This window comes from Odontesthes bonariensis, chromosome 5 (genome assembly GCF_027942865.1).
Source record: "Odontesthes bonariensis isolate fOdoBon6 chromosome 5, fOdoBon6.hap1, whole genome shotgun sequence".
NCBI classification, from domain to species: domain Eukaryota; kingdom Metazoa; phylum Chordata; class Actinopteri; order Atheriniformes; family Atherinopsidae; genus Odontesthes; species Odontesthes bonariensis.
In genome coordinates, this window is record NC_134510.1 from 3,131,289 (window position 1) to 3,146,824 (window position 15,536).

Here is a 15,536-nt window from a genome sequence, read left to right on the forward strand (position 1 = left end):
GATCGTGGATCAAACAGGGTGTGTAAACTTTGTTACTCTTCCTTTTATAATCCATCCTCCCTCCAATTATATTTATTCATGATTAATGATGGCCATTGATCATTTCTCTTGGGTCAACAGAAATAAAGGTAGTAGCTTCATTTGCTGCCAGTTAATGATTGTAGTTTTTCAAATTCTATCAGTTCCAAGCTCGATTACTACACAGACCATTGGAATTTTGCTTGTGATTGGAATGCACACTTTTTTCTTATGCTGACTAAGAGGACATCTGCATTTTCCACAAAGTTAAAATTGAAGATTTTCAACATTACACTTCACATGAGTGACCAAATCATCAAGCATGCAATGCTCTGTGTGTCAGATGTTTAGTTACTCCTCTGCCTCCTTTAGAGATAATGGTACATGTAACAAATGTAGTCTGTGCAGAGCCAACGAGCGTAGCTAGCGTAGCTAATGTAGCTAACCCCATTAGCAGAATCCGAGCAGCCGGGACCCCAGGGTGGCTGGGTGCTGTCAGGAAGAAGAGTCATAGTCCTAAAGTGAAGCCCGTTGTTCACCATCGACCTGTCCACGCTTCAAACAGATTTTCCCCACTCAGCGACACACCCGCTGAGGACAAAACCCTGGTAACTGGCAGCTCTATAGTCAGAAACGTGGCATTAGAGACACCAGCGGCCATAGTCAAATGCATTCCAGGGGCCAGAGCGGGCGACATAGAATCCTATTTAAAAGTGCTGGCTAAGGATAAACGTAAATATGGTAAAATAGTTATTCACGTCGGCGTTAATGACACCCGGTTACGCCAATCGGAGGTCACTAACATTAATGTTGCATCAGTGTGTAATTTTGCCAAAACAATGTGGGACTCCGTAGTTTTCTCTGGACCCCTGCCAAATCTGACCAGTGATGACATGCTTAGCCGCATGTCGTCCTACAATCGCTGGTTGTGTAGATGGTGTCCAGCAAACAACGTGGGCTACATAGATAATTGGCAATCTTTCTGGAGAAAACCTGGTCTGATGAGGAGAGACGGCATCCATCCTGACGAGTCCTGACTAGAATCAGGAAATACGACCATATTAGTCCAGTGCTCAGGTCTCTGCACTGGCTTCCTGTCGCTCAGAGAATAGACTTTAAAACAGCTCTGCCTGTGTACAAGTCTCTTCATGGTCAAGCGCCAAAGTACATCTCTGACATGTTAGAGCCATATGAACTAACTCGGGCTCTGAGAACCTCAGGGAGGGGTCTCCTGCTGGTGCCCAGAGTCAGGACTAAACAAGGTGAGGCTGCGTTTCAGTTTGATGTTCCTAATGTAGCTGTAAAGCACTTTGAAATTTACCTTGTGTATGAATTGTACTCCACAAATAAACTTGCCTTGCCTTAACATGACAATTGTTGTGATTTGGCGCGATATAAATAAAAGTGAACTGAATTGAATTGAATCGATATTAACATTAAAATTCACTGAGGCCTTTGCTTGTTCTTACTATCTAATTTTTGCATAATGAGTAACATTGTCAGTAAAAACGATATTGAGTTATAATTCTGAACAGATGACAATCCTGTTTCACTGTGCTGTCCTGTGCAGTTTTGCAGTTGACTGCAGACTCACAGCAGATGATTGTAGTCAGTTACTCTAACAGTGAGAGGAGCTGACAGGGTGGACAAGGTGACTTCAAGGTGATTCGTGAAAACATTACAATAAATTTAATTTACAGGAACACACACACGCACCAACAGTGTAGTGTTGCATACAGACTTCATGTAAATGAGCACGAACATAATTTAGAATAGATTCTCTTCTTTAAATCTGAAACCTTGCAGCTGACTGATGCCACATGCTACAGGAGACACTGTCTTAGTTACCCTGGCAACGCTGTAATATGGCAGCAGCAGCTGCAGTTGGGTGCAGGGGTGTGCATGTCTGTGTGTTTAAGCTTGTGCTATTTTAAATGTTTATGTCTGACAATACTGATCTCAAAAAAGATGCATCATTTTCTGTGCTTTTCAATTCTTTTCCTCTTTTAAGATGAGAAAATTAGATAAACATACTCAAAGTTATTTTGATTGTCATATTGTAATTGCATCTCTGTCATCATGCCTCCAATGCATGTCCTGGCACTGTGCAACTTGGATAAGTGGATACAATCTCCAGGGACTAAGTGCTGCCAAAAGTGCTCAGAGCATAGCCGGGCACATCATGGCCACCGAGAGGATACAAAAACCCTGCAGCAGGGGATCGGCAGGAGAAACTCCACAAAAGCTCCACTGAAGCAGGGTGCATGGTAGCAGAAAAAGCGCATGTCTGCCAGGGCGCTAAAGGATGGAGCAACCAGGTCGGCTAATCTGTTATATTTTCTGTCCAACGTTTACTTTCATTTTCCAAAATGTAGTTTAACAGCAATCTGCCTTATTCTAACCGTTGCCATGGAGAGGACGCTGCTGTTGTTTATTTGCTGCTTCTCTGTCTAAAAATCTCGCGTTTTTGTACTTTCTGCCGGCCTATTTGCAGACTTCTCGACCGTTACAGTTTCTACTGGTTCTAAAGCTTTCACGATCTGTTTTTTTGTCACATTTTTCTATCACCTGGTTGCAACTTTGGTGGAGAGAAACACTACTGGTCTCTCACCTGTATCCACCATCCTGCTACACTTGCTAGCTGTTGCAAACTCTTATATATCCTGCTAGCTCCTGCTAGCCTCAGGACTTATTCCTGGCACAGCTTTGTCGTCCGCCACCGGGGTGGCCATTGCTGCGGTCTATCCCTGTAATTTCCCCTGCCAGCTCGAGTCCATCTGCCCGTCCTCCCGGGATCCTTCCTTTCCGGTGTGGTCGGTTCTGTCGGGTTTTGGCTGGTTTCCTCCGCTGGCCACCACCACATCCACATCGGGCTGACATCCTCATCTCTTCACCAGGACTGCCGAGCTAGCAGGCCGGTGGGCCCTCTCCTCATCATTGGACGACTGTTTGCCTGCTGTGGATTATCCCGTGGATACTCCTGGGGTACATGTCACCTCTCCTTCCGCAGACACCAGACTCCTGCTAGCCCTCCATACCTGATCATGCCCCCGCTGTACTCCACCTCCGACCTCCATTCACTCAACAACCGTCTGCGCCCGGACTGCATCGACATCCTCAGAGAAACTGGTCTACTTCGCCGTCCTCTGCACAGAGGCTCTGGTCAGATGTTCAACTATAACTTTTCGACTTCTGACTCTATCCCATCCATCTGGTCCTGCTCACGCACTGCAACTTCCTCACTACTTCATCACAACAAATGACATGTGCAGCTATTCAATCTCCGCCCCCTTCCTCAGTCATCACAACCTATCGTTAAGCAACGTCACCTGAAACTGGCTTTGCTCCACACCCGCTCACTCAACAATAAAAGTCTAATTCTGAATGAATTCAGAAGTGACAATAACCTGGATTTCCTCTGGATTACTGAAACCTGGCACAAACCTCTGGACTACCTTTCTCTCAATCAGACCACACCCACCGGATTCACTCCTCTCTTGCAAGTAAAATATCCTGGACTCAACCCTGACATCATGTCGAACTTCCGGCCCATCTCCAATCTCCCCTTTCTGTCCAAAATACTGGAGCGTACTGTCGCCACACAATTCAAAGCCCACCTCTGCTCAAATGACCTGTTCAAACCATTTCAGTCCGGTTTCCGTTCCCAACACAGCACTGAAACAGCCCTCCTGAAAGTCACCAACGACATCCTCCTCTCTGCAGACTCTGACCACCTCACCATCCTCATCCTCCTGGACCTCATTGCTGCTTTGACTCCATCAACCACACCATTCTTCTCTCCCGCCTTGAGTCCTCCTCAGCACTGCACTCTCCTGGCTCATATCATACTTCACAGACCGACAACAATTCATCCACATCAACAACTGCACCTCCTCCACTGTTCCTCTGTCCCAAGGCGTCCCCCAGGGTTCGGAACTTGGTCCTCTCCTCTTCATACTTTATCTGCTCCCCCATGGCAACATCATTCGCCACCATGGCCTCCATTTCCACTGTTATGCTGATGACGTCCAGCTTTACATCGCCACAATCCATCCCGCAGCCTCCGTTCATCCAATGCTAACCTCCTTACTCCACCATTCAGAACCAAGCACCCAACCTGGGGCAACAGAGCCTTCTCTGCTGCTGCCCCCTCCCTCTGGAACTCTTTCCCCGAACACATCTGTGACTGTACTGACTCATCCACCTTCAAATCTCTGACAAAAACACACCTTTTTAAAATTGCTTTTACTGTTTAACCTCAGTCTAATGTGTTGTTACTGTACTATTTTATATTGTTTTGCTGATTTTATGTTGTTTTTATGTAAAGTTGTCTAAGAGTATTTAGAAAAGCGCTTTTAAATAAAACTTATTATTATTTTTACATAACATTTCAATTTACCTACTAAAGCTCATCTATTGGTGCCTTCATTATTTCCGCTTGATCTGAGCTGGCTTTTAGGTATTTACATAAAAGAATAACTGCCACCTTTTCAGGTGGACCTCATTACTTACTTGTGTGGTTCAACTTGTATTTACGTCCTTCATGTAATTCCTGCTCTAAAGTGTGCAAAACAGTCCACTTCAACATGTCTGCAGTGATGATGTGCATTAGTTAAATTTAAATAGCAGATACACATAATGTGAACCATGTTCATTTTCTTTGTCTAAAATATCAACATTCAGTGTTGATTGCATGCAAGACAATGGAGAAAAAAGACTAAATATGACACTGATATGAGGGAATTTCCCTGCAAATTCCCATTCATTTCAACAGAGAGCAGAACAGGAAGAACAACAAATGATGCTTCCATCTTAGTTCCAGGGGTACCAGGCAGCCCCTGTGTAGCTGTGTCAACCTCTGCAACCTTCAAAGAAAATGGCTTCAGGTTGCAACTGATGAGACCCTGTTTGTGTAAAGGGACCTGCAGGGAGGAGAGGATTAAGTTATGTTCAGGAGTAATCATCCAATCCCAATCAGGAGCTGTAGCAGCTCCGCTCTTCTGCTGCGCTGTGTCGTGGTGAAGAAGGTGGGCCAAGAAGGTGGGCCGAGGAGGGGGCAGCTGTGGTAATAAGCTTTGCTGTTGTTCACAGGTAGAGGGGAGGTGGACACGTGGGGACCATGACACGAGAGGGTCCTCCAACCCCTCTGCCCACACCCATTCCCTGTAGCAGGAGATAATTGGCTGAGTTTATAGCCTGTCTTCTATCTCAGTTTGATGTGTGCGCGGTGGCCAAGTTAATTAAATCCCTCTGATTAATCTGCACTGCTGTGAGTTCCTTCTCTAAAAGCAGAGGGGGAGAAGAAAGATTACAAGTGCAGTGGAATGGAAAGGCGTCTGCTGAGACAGACAAACTCTCACTTCCTCCACACACAATGAAGGAACTCGACTGGAAGTCTCACACAGCGTCAAAACAAGAGCGCTACCATCCACAAGTAAGTGGCCATACTGCATTGTTCCAGACGAGCAGAGACAGCTACTGCCTCTCAGGAGGTCCACGCAATGTCAACCCTCCCAGAAAGCCATCGGATCGAGCTGCTGCAGGTATCACTGTTTAAATCAACTGAGCTGGGCTCTGTTTTGCACAACAGACAAGAGGACAAATAGGTTGGACGATAAAATTGCTCATAGAAATACTAAGAAATGAAAAAGTAATGAATTCTCCTTAACCTGGACCTGGCTGTATTTGCAGATCTGTAAACAAACACCTAGGAAACTGAGTGAGGCTAACAGCGCTACGCTTTGTGACTAGCCTCAGGAACCATTATGGTTAAGGCTGAAATACATTATTTTTCAACATGACCATTCCACTCATGGATACGGAGCCCCTAAAGGGACATGGAGGGATTTTTTTTTTGCGAGATCTCGCAAAAAGTATTGCGGGATCTCGCAAAAGTTTTTTTCCCACGTCAGTGAACTGGAAGTAAAACAACGATGGAGGAGCCTACCCATCATCCGTGGGAGAAGTTTATTGATTTCTATTTTAGTATTGGCCTAACATATAAAGACATCAAATCCGTTCTTGCACGTAGACATGGCTTTGACATAAGTGAGAGACATCTGAAATGGCTGTGTCTGTTTTACTTCCGGTTCACTGACGTGGGAAAAAAACTTTTGCGAGATCCCGCAAAAAAAAAAGACGAATCATTTAACTAAAAAAAAAAATCTTTTTTTTTTGCGGGATCTCACAAAAAATTTTTTCCCACGTCAGTGAACCGGAAGTAAAACAGACACAGCCATTTCAGATTCTACTCTGGTATAAAGATCATGTCAGTCCTAAGCAGTGTTGGGTAAGTTACTTTAAAAATGTAATCCGTTACAGTTACAAGTTACCTTGTTTAAAATGTAATTGTAGTGTAACTTTTTGGATTACTTAAAAAAAGTAATGTAAATAATTACTTTTGGATTACTTTTACCTATTTATGGTAGCCTATTATCTGTATGATTCCATCTGTATTTATCACATTTATTTATACCATGCTATTTTTCTTTTCATTGTACTGCCATAACTACATTATACATTCTCTGCACATACATGCATTTCCCTAGGTAATTGATCTATTCTGCACATGTCTATTAACCATCTTTCCTTACACTAGCTGTAAATAACTGCATTTTATCTCTAAATACTGCATGCTATACAATCTGCACGCGTTACACTTGATAAGATGCCAAACTGCATTTCATTAATACATGTGCAATGACAATGAAGTGCTCTACTTTAGTAATAAATAAGCAAAGTAAGACTTTTACATCACATTTTATTTTTCTTTGCACACCCTTGCTTGTGTGTGTGCGCCAGTACTTCCGGTGAAAACTTCCGGTGATTTGACAGCTAGCGCGTCAGGTTAGGGCCAGTGGCCGTAAACAAAGGTTAACTTATAGCCGAGAAGAAAGATAATAATATAACGTAGCTAAAAAGACTAGCTTTCTTCAGTAGCCTAATGCTTACCGATTTAGCAAGCCTAGCAGCCTCGTTGCTAATGCTAGCCGCCGTAACGTTACCAACCATACCCGACGTCAAGGAGTTAGCTGAGCAGGGGCAAGATTATGGGGCTGGCAGAGTAAACTTCATAATGGGTGAGTGCAGGTTTCATTCACTTGTTTTCATTCTTTCACAGGATTGATTCACTTCATTGGTTTATCCGATTGCTGGCCGCCGAGCCATTATGTGTCTGGGTTTGTGTAGGTTACTGATCATGGTTGTTAGCAGTCGATAGTCAGGTTGTTTGACGTGTGAGTGAGTGTGTATTTTTTCTATGGGTACATGCCATTGACTGTATGAGCGGTCTGTGCTCGCTCGTTTTTTTATTTAGTTAGATTGGAGATACTAATTAATACTGAGGGGGGGCTGGTCCTGGGGAAAATTGCCAGGGCCGATTTTTTTTCCCCAGTCCGACCCTGCCGCTCTGTACTTCTGTCACTGCAACCTCGCACAAATTGTAATCCTGTTAAGTAACCCCCATTCTCACTGAATGTAACTGTAATCTGAGTACATCTTTTTTGCTTGTACTGTAACGGATTAGAGTTACTTTTATTTTGTATCCTTTTACCGTAACGCCGTTACATGTAATCCGTTACTCCCCAACCCTGGTCCTAAGCATGATGTTTTTAAACCTAAATTAAAGGAGTTGTGATCTTCAAACTTACCCAGTTGATGTCATGGCCTGAACCTTTTCAGGAAATGACAAATGTTTTGATGTAACCTGTTGGTGTGACCTGTAATCAAGGAATACAGCAAAATGGCGTCCATGTACGAGGACTGACATGATCTTTATACCACTCTATGCGCCACCATCAACTAAAGGGATGCCATCTTTACACCTCTCACAGCCCATAGAGATCTCAGGTTCTTTGGCCATAATTATAGGTATGAACAACCAACCTGTGGGCTCATGCTTGGCAGGAGGGCAGCCTCTTGTTTCCACAGAATAACAGATCCATGACTCAGTAACACACACTAGTTTGGTCATTTTCTGGTTAAAACATCACTCATGACTGACTACATTCTAATGCGGGATGTAAATTCAGCGGTGAGACACCTAAATGATCACCAAAATAAAAAAAACAATATTAATAACGACTTGATAACATTTTCATTCATTTGGAACTTTTGTAGCATAAAATGACGAATCATTTAACTAAAATGAACTAATTTATTATATGAGTCTATACACATCAATTCATTTCTACTGATATATTTTCTGCCTTTTGTGACAGCTCGGCTCCACCATTCTTTGACCTGACACTGCTCGGCAGGAGACTGTGCATCTGGAAAGCTTTTTTTATCATTATCTGCCACATTCAGAGCAGAGGCTTGTCAAAAGCAGGGCAGATTTAGCTATACAGCAGATTCATGACCTGTAAATTCATTCTTTCTTGGCTACAAATGATTTTGCTTTCAAATGCAAACTTCTTCATGTGAAAATACTTCATTTGTCACTGTTGGTGATGTGATGTACACACATGTGTACCCACGGTAACCCTGGAACCAGAGAACCTCTTCAAGTCAAATTCCACTTTAGCCCCCAAACTAAAGAATCTGCCAACGCTGGCCAGATAAATGACGAAGCTAAGATTTAAGACCACATTTAAAGCTGCTAGTCCTATTCTTTCCCTGTGAAATGGAACAATATGTTTCGACATTTTTACTTCCACTCGATATAGTTAGGATTTAAGTCCTGCCACATCAGACAGCTTGATAATAAGGATGACAATCCTTATTACATATGCATATCCATCATAGAGAGCAGACACCTCCAGGGCCTGAAGCTGTTCAGACCTTTCAGTCCTATTTACTTCTTTGTTACTCTTACAATGTTGGCTAATTGGCCAAAGAGGCTGGCCGCTGTGCCTCCAGATTCCTGACAGCACATCCAAAGCAAGGACAAGGCTTAAACACCCTTACAGCATCTGGAATGGTAGGTGCACCAGCTCATTTTTTCATCTTCTTCCCCCCGAACCACACACAGGTCCAGCAGTGCCAGGGAACTGGGTTCAGGTGACTTTTGCCTTTGGCTGCAGTGCATTTTTCCCGGTTTCCTTTCAAATGCCTGCAGCAAAGTGAATTGAATAAAATGGAAACAAGAGGTGGCAGCAGGAAGTAAATGATGTCATAGGTAGAGTTAGAGAAGGAAGACTTAAATATGTTACAGAACCAGAGAATGAAAGATGGTGTGATGGAATGAAAAGATGTAAAGAAAAGAGGAATAGGAGAGCAAGAGGAAAAAAGAGGTTGGGGTGTTTGTCATGCCGGGGCTGTAGGACTCTGCCTGCAGACAGAGCAGCTCGGCCGTTTAGGAGCTACTATGTGTTGCAGGAGGAATAATTAGCATAGTGGCCATGGCTGTCTGACAAAATAATAGAATGTGGGGGAAGGGGAAGCAGGATGAGGATGAGGATGGAGCAGCATTTTCCTCCATTTCTGGCAAAAGGGGCAGCGACAGTTTAGCTTCCCTCAGAGAGCAGGAATGCTGCGAGCAGGCTGTGGTCTGCACAGGTGGAGGCTGGCCGCAGGGAGGACAGTGCACTGAGGACATCCCATCAGTCTACCACTGATCATTACTGGCTGGAACTCAGATGTGAACAGAACAAGACCAGGAGCCTAAAAAACGCTGTACAGAGATGCTGCAGCGAATGGAAACGTTGGCATGGCGACATCATCTCACACTGCTTTGGCTTTAGGGAGACTCACTAAAGATTCAATCAAATTCTGCTGAGATATCCAAGGGCCAGATCTCAGAGACTAATTTTGCTAAAAAAGAGATCCGTTCATCAGTTCCCGGTAAACATAAGAATTCAGACAAGAAAAGATGTCTCCTTTAGGAAGAGTGCATGGAGCCCATTGCTCAGATGATCAACCCAACAGCTGCCAAGAGGAAGCTGGATAATGAGAATTAGAAGGATTCAATGTTCAACGCACATGCAGCGTGTTGTTGATCTGGATCAAAGCGGTAAACCAAAGCAGCACTCTGCAGGGAAACGTGTCCTGGTTGGAGAATTCATTTCAGAGATGGCTCTGACGCAGAGATGAGCCCAGTGACACGGGTCAGCATTCATTCAGTTACATTACAGCTTCCACAGAGATGAAGTAAAACTACCACTTTTTAATGTGCACTGATTATCCAACAACCAATTTTACAAAAGCTAACGTCATTGCAGCGAACTTCTTGTATCATGTGGCCCAGACACTGCTCTGCATTTTGATTTGAATGATGACGCGAACAATTGAATCCAATTCATTTAACCTTTACCTTTACAAGAATTCTAAAGAGCTGCTTTTACTTCCAGAGAAAACACCTGGCCAACACTCGCTGGCATGAGGGAAAAATCAAAGAAGTCCTGAGGACCCTTTTGGAATATTTCTCTTGTTTACGGCAACAATGACAGTTTGGTGTTTTTCCCCTTAAAGCTGCGGTCGGCAACTTTTTTTTAGTCATATTAGCTTGAACTGTCATGGGATTCTGGAAGTAGAATATTAAATAGGCTGTTTAGGAAAAATAACGAAATCTGTCGCTCCCTCTGAAGCCTGTAATCATGCTTGCAAAAACCGAGCGCTCCCGGCTGTTTTTAACCAATCAAGTTAGGGTGGAGGAATCCTACCTGTCAATCACAGCTTGTGCACACGCTGCTGAGCGTGAGTCTGCCCCCAGCTTGTGTGCGCTCACACTGGTGTGAACTCTCGTGCACAACCTCGTCCACAGAGGGGGAGGGGTTTGGGGGGCGATTCGGAGCTTGTTAGAGGTTGGGGGAGGGACCTGAAAGTTGTATCAGTTCGAATTTTCGAAATTTTGAAAACCTGCCGACGGCAGCTTTAAACCTTGTTCTCAGCTGCCATCTACTATGGTTATTATGTATATTCCATGTGGAACATAGCTTACATCACCATCTAAAGCAGTTGATGGAGACAGGCCTGATAAGACGAGACTTTTGAAAACTTGCTTTAAAGCACTGTAGAACTGGTACAGCTGGAGCTGGATGCCGTCAGTGGTGTGTTGGGAGGGGGGGGGGGGGGGGGTCTGCTCAGTGGGGCAGCTTGTAGTTTGTCAAGGTGTGACCTCCTGCCTCCAAAGCCCTGTCAGTGAACACACCACCTCACAGCTGATCGATGGAGAGGAGAGAAGCAACCACAAACGGATTTTTAACTGATGAAGTTACTTCATCAGATTAATCACTGAAACAAAATGATGTCAAAGTCTCCTGTCATCATAAAGAAAACCATGAAACGACTGATAATCATCTTTCAATTTCAAGGCAATCAATGAATAACTATTCCTATCAACAAAGGGAAATGTGTGAGCAGTGGAACTTTAAAGCACTTCTTTCTTCATGTGGTGCTCATCACTATTACTGTCTAAGTGTTTGCTTTGAAAAGCACTAACTATTTAACCACACATTGAGTACAATTAACTTTAAATGTGCAGGACTTACATAAGAAATAATGTGAGGTAAAGGTCACGCTTCATGAAAACTTTCTTCCTTTCCCGATCCACAGGATGATGTTGACCTTATTCAAATCCCGCCAGCTTTACACGGCGTGTGAGTGATGTGTGTGTTTCTGAAGTGCTGCATTGCTGCCACATGTGAGGATCCACACCAGCAACCTCTAAACAGCAGCTGCCTGCACAGCTACTGTTCAACACAGGAACACCTCTGGGAAAGGCCATGAATGCACACGCTTGTGTTGGCCATGACTTCAGAGGTAACTTCAGAACTGTCACAAGGAACTGCCAAAACATTAGCACCATCACATCAGGTGTTTTAATGACTGTGGCATGTTGTCCACGTGCTGAAACCAAGCTGGAAGGTACATCCATATGATGACCAGCACGTTTTTCCAGCCTAATTTGTTGAGAACAGCTTTCCTGACGTGTGAAAGATGGGCACCAACACTGCATCAGGTGACATCACAGGCCTTTTTGCATGGAAACAGAAGCCTCCTACTTCATTTATTAACACATAACAGTTAGAAACAATAGAAAAAAGAACAGATGATTAGAAAACTGGTGTACAATTCAAAATCATTTGGATTATTAAGCGGGGGATTTTTATGAATGACTGAAAACTACTTTCAAATACTGCTGAGTAATCTTAATCATACGTAAGCTAGCAATAATAACAACTTTAAGTTCTATCTACTGAAAATCCAAAGTTTTATTCTAGAAATACATCTCTTCTTCTTTCAGTCCTGGTGAACACGGCAACGAGCACATGGTCTCCCAGAAAAGGAGTCTGAGCACAGAATGGTCTGTGGTTGTGACAAAGTAAACCCGGGCTGGGCTTTGCTTTCCTGCCTCTCTCTGTGGGCCTGACAGGCAGCAGGCTATGACTTTAAGAAAGCCTTGCTGCCAATGCCGTTACCAGGGCAACTAGTGAACAAACTGCTTCTGAGGCAATTTCCAGTCTAATAATAACTAATGGCACAGAATGTAAATTCCCCACAAAGACGCTGGCCTGTCCCCACACAAACTGGGCCCGTCTGAGTCGGTGGGTTCCATTCCCATCCTTCCATCACACACAGCTGGCCTGATGTGTCCAGCTGCTGCCACACTGTGCCCTGCATCCTGCTGTGGTCCTCAGTCTTATGAAAATGTTCTACAGATGACTGAATTACCATTCAGGACCTTCTTGGTGAGGCCTGGTAACCATGGACACTCTACTGGCCATCTGATATGTAAAAAATATGCAAATATGAACATCAACTGCTGGTGTAGCAAAAAAATAAGACAATTACAGAGAGATGGGGGGTGCAGGTGGGATAATCAGCTGTAACTTCACATGAAATGATCATGTGTGAGCGTCAGTGCGTCTGACAGCGCGCCTCGTGAACACATGAACGGCCACAGAAACAATAGAAGCAACCTTTCCCCTGGTTCTGTCATCAGAACCTTTAGTAACATGGCTTTGGCATGTCGAGACAGAGGGACGGAAGGATGGGGGGAGAGGGAAGGGGGGAGGATCTGTTGATATGGAAGGACAATGACGCCCTTTGAAGAAAAAAATACGCGCTGATGCATTCCCATAAACCCCCCCCCAAAACGCGCCGTCTCCGGCACCTTTTAACGCCAAAGCAAGGGAAGGGAGCCGGTTCCACTTACCATGTCGGGATTGAGCCGTGCTAAAATGGCGAAGGTGGACAGTCTGTCACACACGCATTTGGTTCTGAATGAGTCGACGAGCACGGCTTTGCAGCCCCTGGCAGACCAGGATCCCAGCAGAGAGGAGCTGCACGGGAGAAAAACACGCACAGACGCACACACGCGCACAGACAGACAGACAGACAGACAGAGAGGAGATGCGGTGAATACAGAGACAGCGCCGGCGACAGCAAAAAAAAGAGAGCGGTTCAAATCCCACCGCGTTACAGGGTTTATTTAATCCGTTTTACATGTCCGCCGGATGCAGCAGCAGCAGGCGCAGAGAGCGAAGTGAAGGCGGCGCTGAGGCGGCTGCGCTGAGGCGGCTGCTGCAGGTCTCCGGACTCATTACAGCAGCGCACCGCACCGCGCCGCACCGCACCGCACCGCACCGCGAGCTCTCACAGCAGCCCCACACCGCTGCTTCCCGTCATGCTGATCACAATAACACTTCCAATAAGAAGAAGAAGAATAACATCAAGCCTGGCATTGGTTTTCATAGTGATTGTAATCAAGTGAATTATTTATCCCACAGCAAGTAAAAGCACTACTCCTTCCTTCCTTTCTCTCTTTCTTTCTTTCTTCCTTTCATCACCAGTATTTCACATCAGCCCACTCATCTTTGTATGTTTGTTAACAGAAATGTGCAGTGCAGCGTGTGATGAGGCGGTGGATGCTGTGAGCCGCGGCTGCTTGTAGCTAAACATGGATCTGTGGCCCTTTCTTGTTGGATGAATGTAACTCCAGCACATCTGCTCACCGCTGATAATGGATCACAGAGAGATGGGGGACAATGAGACATGTCAGCTGAGATGATAACATTAATAATGAACACACTCCACTTAGGGTTTACACCTTTTGGAAACAGAAAATGTGCCCACTGCTTGTTGGGAAGAAGACCACCACTGACAGGTCACACTTTCTGCTTTGGCCGGGCCTAGTGAAGCGGAATACTTCCACAAACCTGTTCAAGTTTACCAAAGTATCTGAGATACTGCTGCTGTGTTCATCATTCACTGGATCATTACAGCCTGCGCAGGGGGTTCCCCCAACAATTAATGCCCCCCCATACAACATATGTGGCAGTAAGTGGATCTGGTCATAACACATATTGCAATATTATTTCTGCTTTTTGGACAGAATATGAAACACAGGATCAGATCTGCAAAAATAGGCTCAATCTGTCTGAAAACCTCATTGCACAGAACAAAAGCAGTTCCTCTCTGCATGACAGAGCTACAAAACGGACCATTCAAAGATTTGTTTGGGTCAGTTTTTGATTTTGTAATTTCCCATTTCACAATGAATTTGTTATTTTGAGAATAAAGCTGGAGTTTGGGAGGTGACAACATGCATCTGTACCCTGCTCATTCCCATTTATTCCAGCTTGCATGTTAATGTTGCTTCTCCCTCAGAACTGATGCTCACTCTCACCTCCACACTTTGTTTACGAGCTAAAAGAGTTTCCTTTAACTAAAACCTTTTCTGAAATACGTTACCAGCTCATATACACAAGCCATGTGGAGGACATATGGAAGCACCATGTTTCCACTTTAATCATTCATTATTTCAATATGTTGACTTGAATCTTTAAACTGTTTGATTTATTTTGTCTTTATTCTTGAAAAGGAACTGTGAGAAAGTAAAAATGAACAGCCAATCCTATTTGTCTGTCCTTCATTTGGCCCTAATACTTGATCATCAAATCCAGATTTTTTTTATGGTTTCATATAAAATTCTGCAGGTTTTGCTAACTTGGCACTTCTTTCCATTTGACAGTGAAACTCATTGTGCAAAGACTGTCCTTATGCTTTCCTTCAGCGCACAGAAAAAAGTCACAGTGATGAAAGTCAAGCATTGCTCTGATTGGACAACGAGCAGCAACAGGCGACAGACTTCTGTCCCTGTCACAGGATCAGCTCCGTTTGGAATCAAACTGCAGACACTGAATCCAAAGTTATTTTTCAGTGACATCAAATAAAAGATAAAGAACGTGATGGGTTCCATTTGCACTGTCAAATGGAAACAAACAAATGCTGCAGTGTAAAGAATAAGAACCCACAAAGTAACCGAATACATTTCCTTCAGTAGGTTACAGTTAAGGGACCCAACTGTTTTATGCTATGCTATTTATAACATTCCTCGTTTTTTTGGAGCCGTGCACAGCATCCTTTTTTTTTCACCCCTATTCATCTGACAGGTGCAGTTATTTACAGCTGCTTCATTTATAATCTGCACTGCACTGTAGAACGCCTGAGAAAAAATGCACGTCAATAAACAAATCTATCTTATGAATGAGAAATAACAATATCATTATTTTTTACAGTGACCTATCACACGCATATAGGCAGGACTGGTTCCTTAAAATCAATCTAGAGAAAAA

The 15,536-nt window shown here is 44.0% G+C and overlaps 1 protein-coding gene across 8 annotated transcripts in view; it reads right to left on the reverse strand.

Moving 5' to 3' along the window:
* adgrb1a (adhesion G protein-coupled receptor B1a) overlaps positions 1-15,536 on the reverse strand; it is a 219,380-nt gene that overhangs the window by 44,984 nt on the left and 158,860 nt on the right. For all 8 annotated transcript variants that reach the window (XM_075464672.1, XM_075464667.1, XM_075464670.1 and 5 more), the window contains one exon: positions 13,115-13,241. In XM_075464672.1, the coding sequence (XP_075320787.1) occupies positions 13,115-13,241 (127 nt within the window). The remainder of the gene's footprint in view (positions 1-13,114; positions 13,242-15,536) is intronic.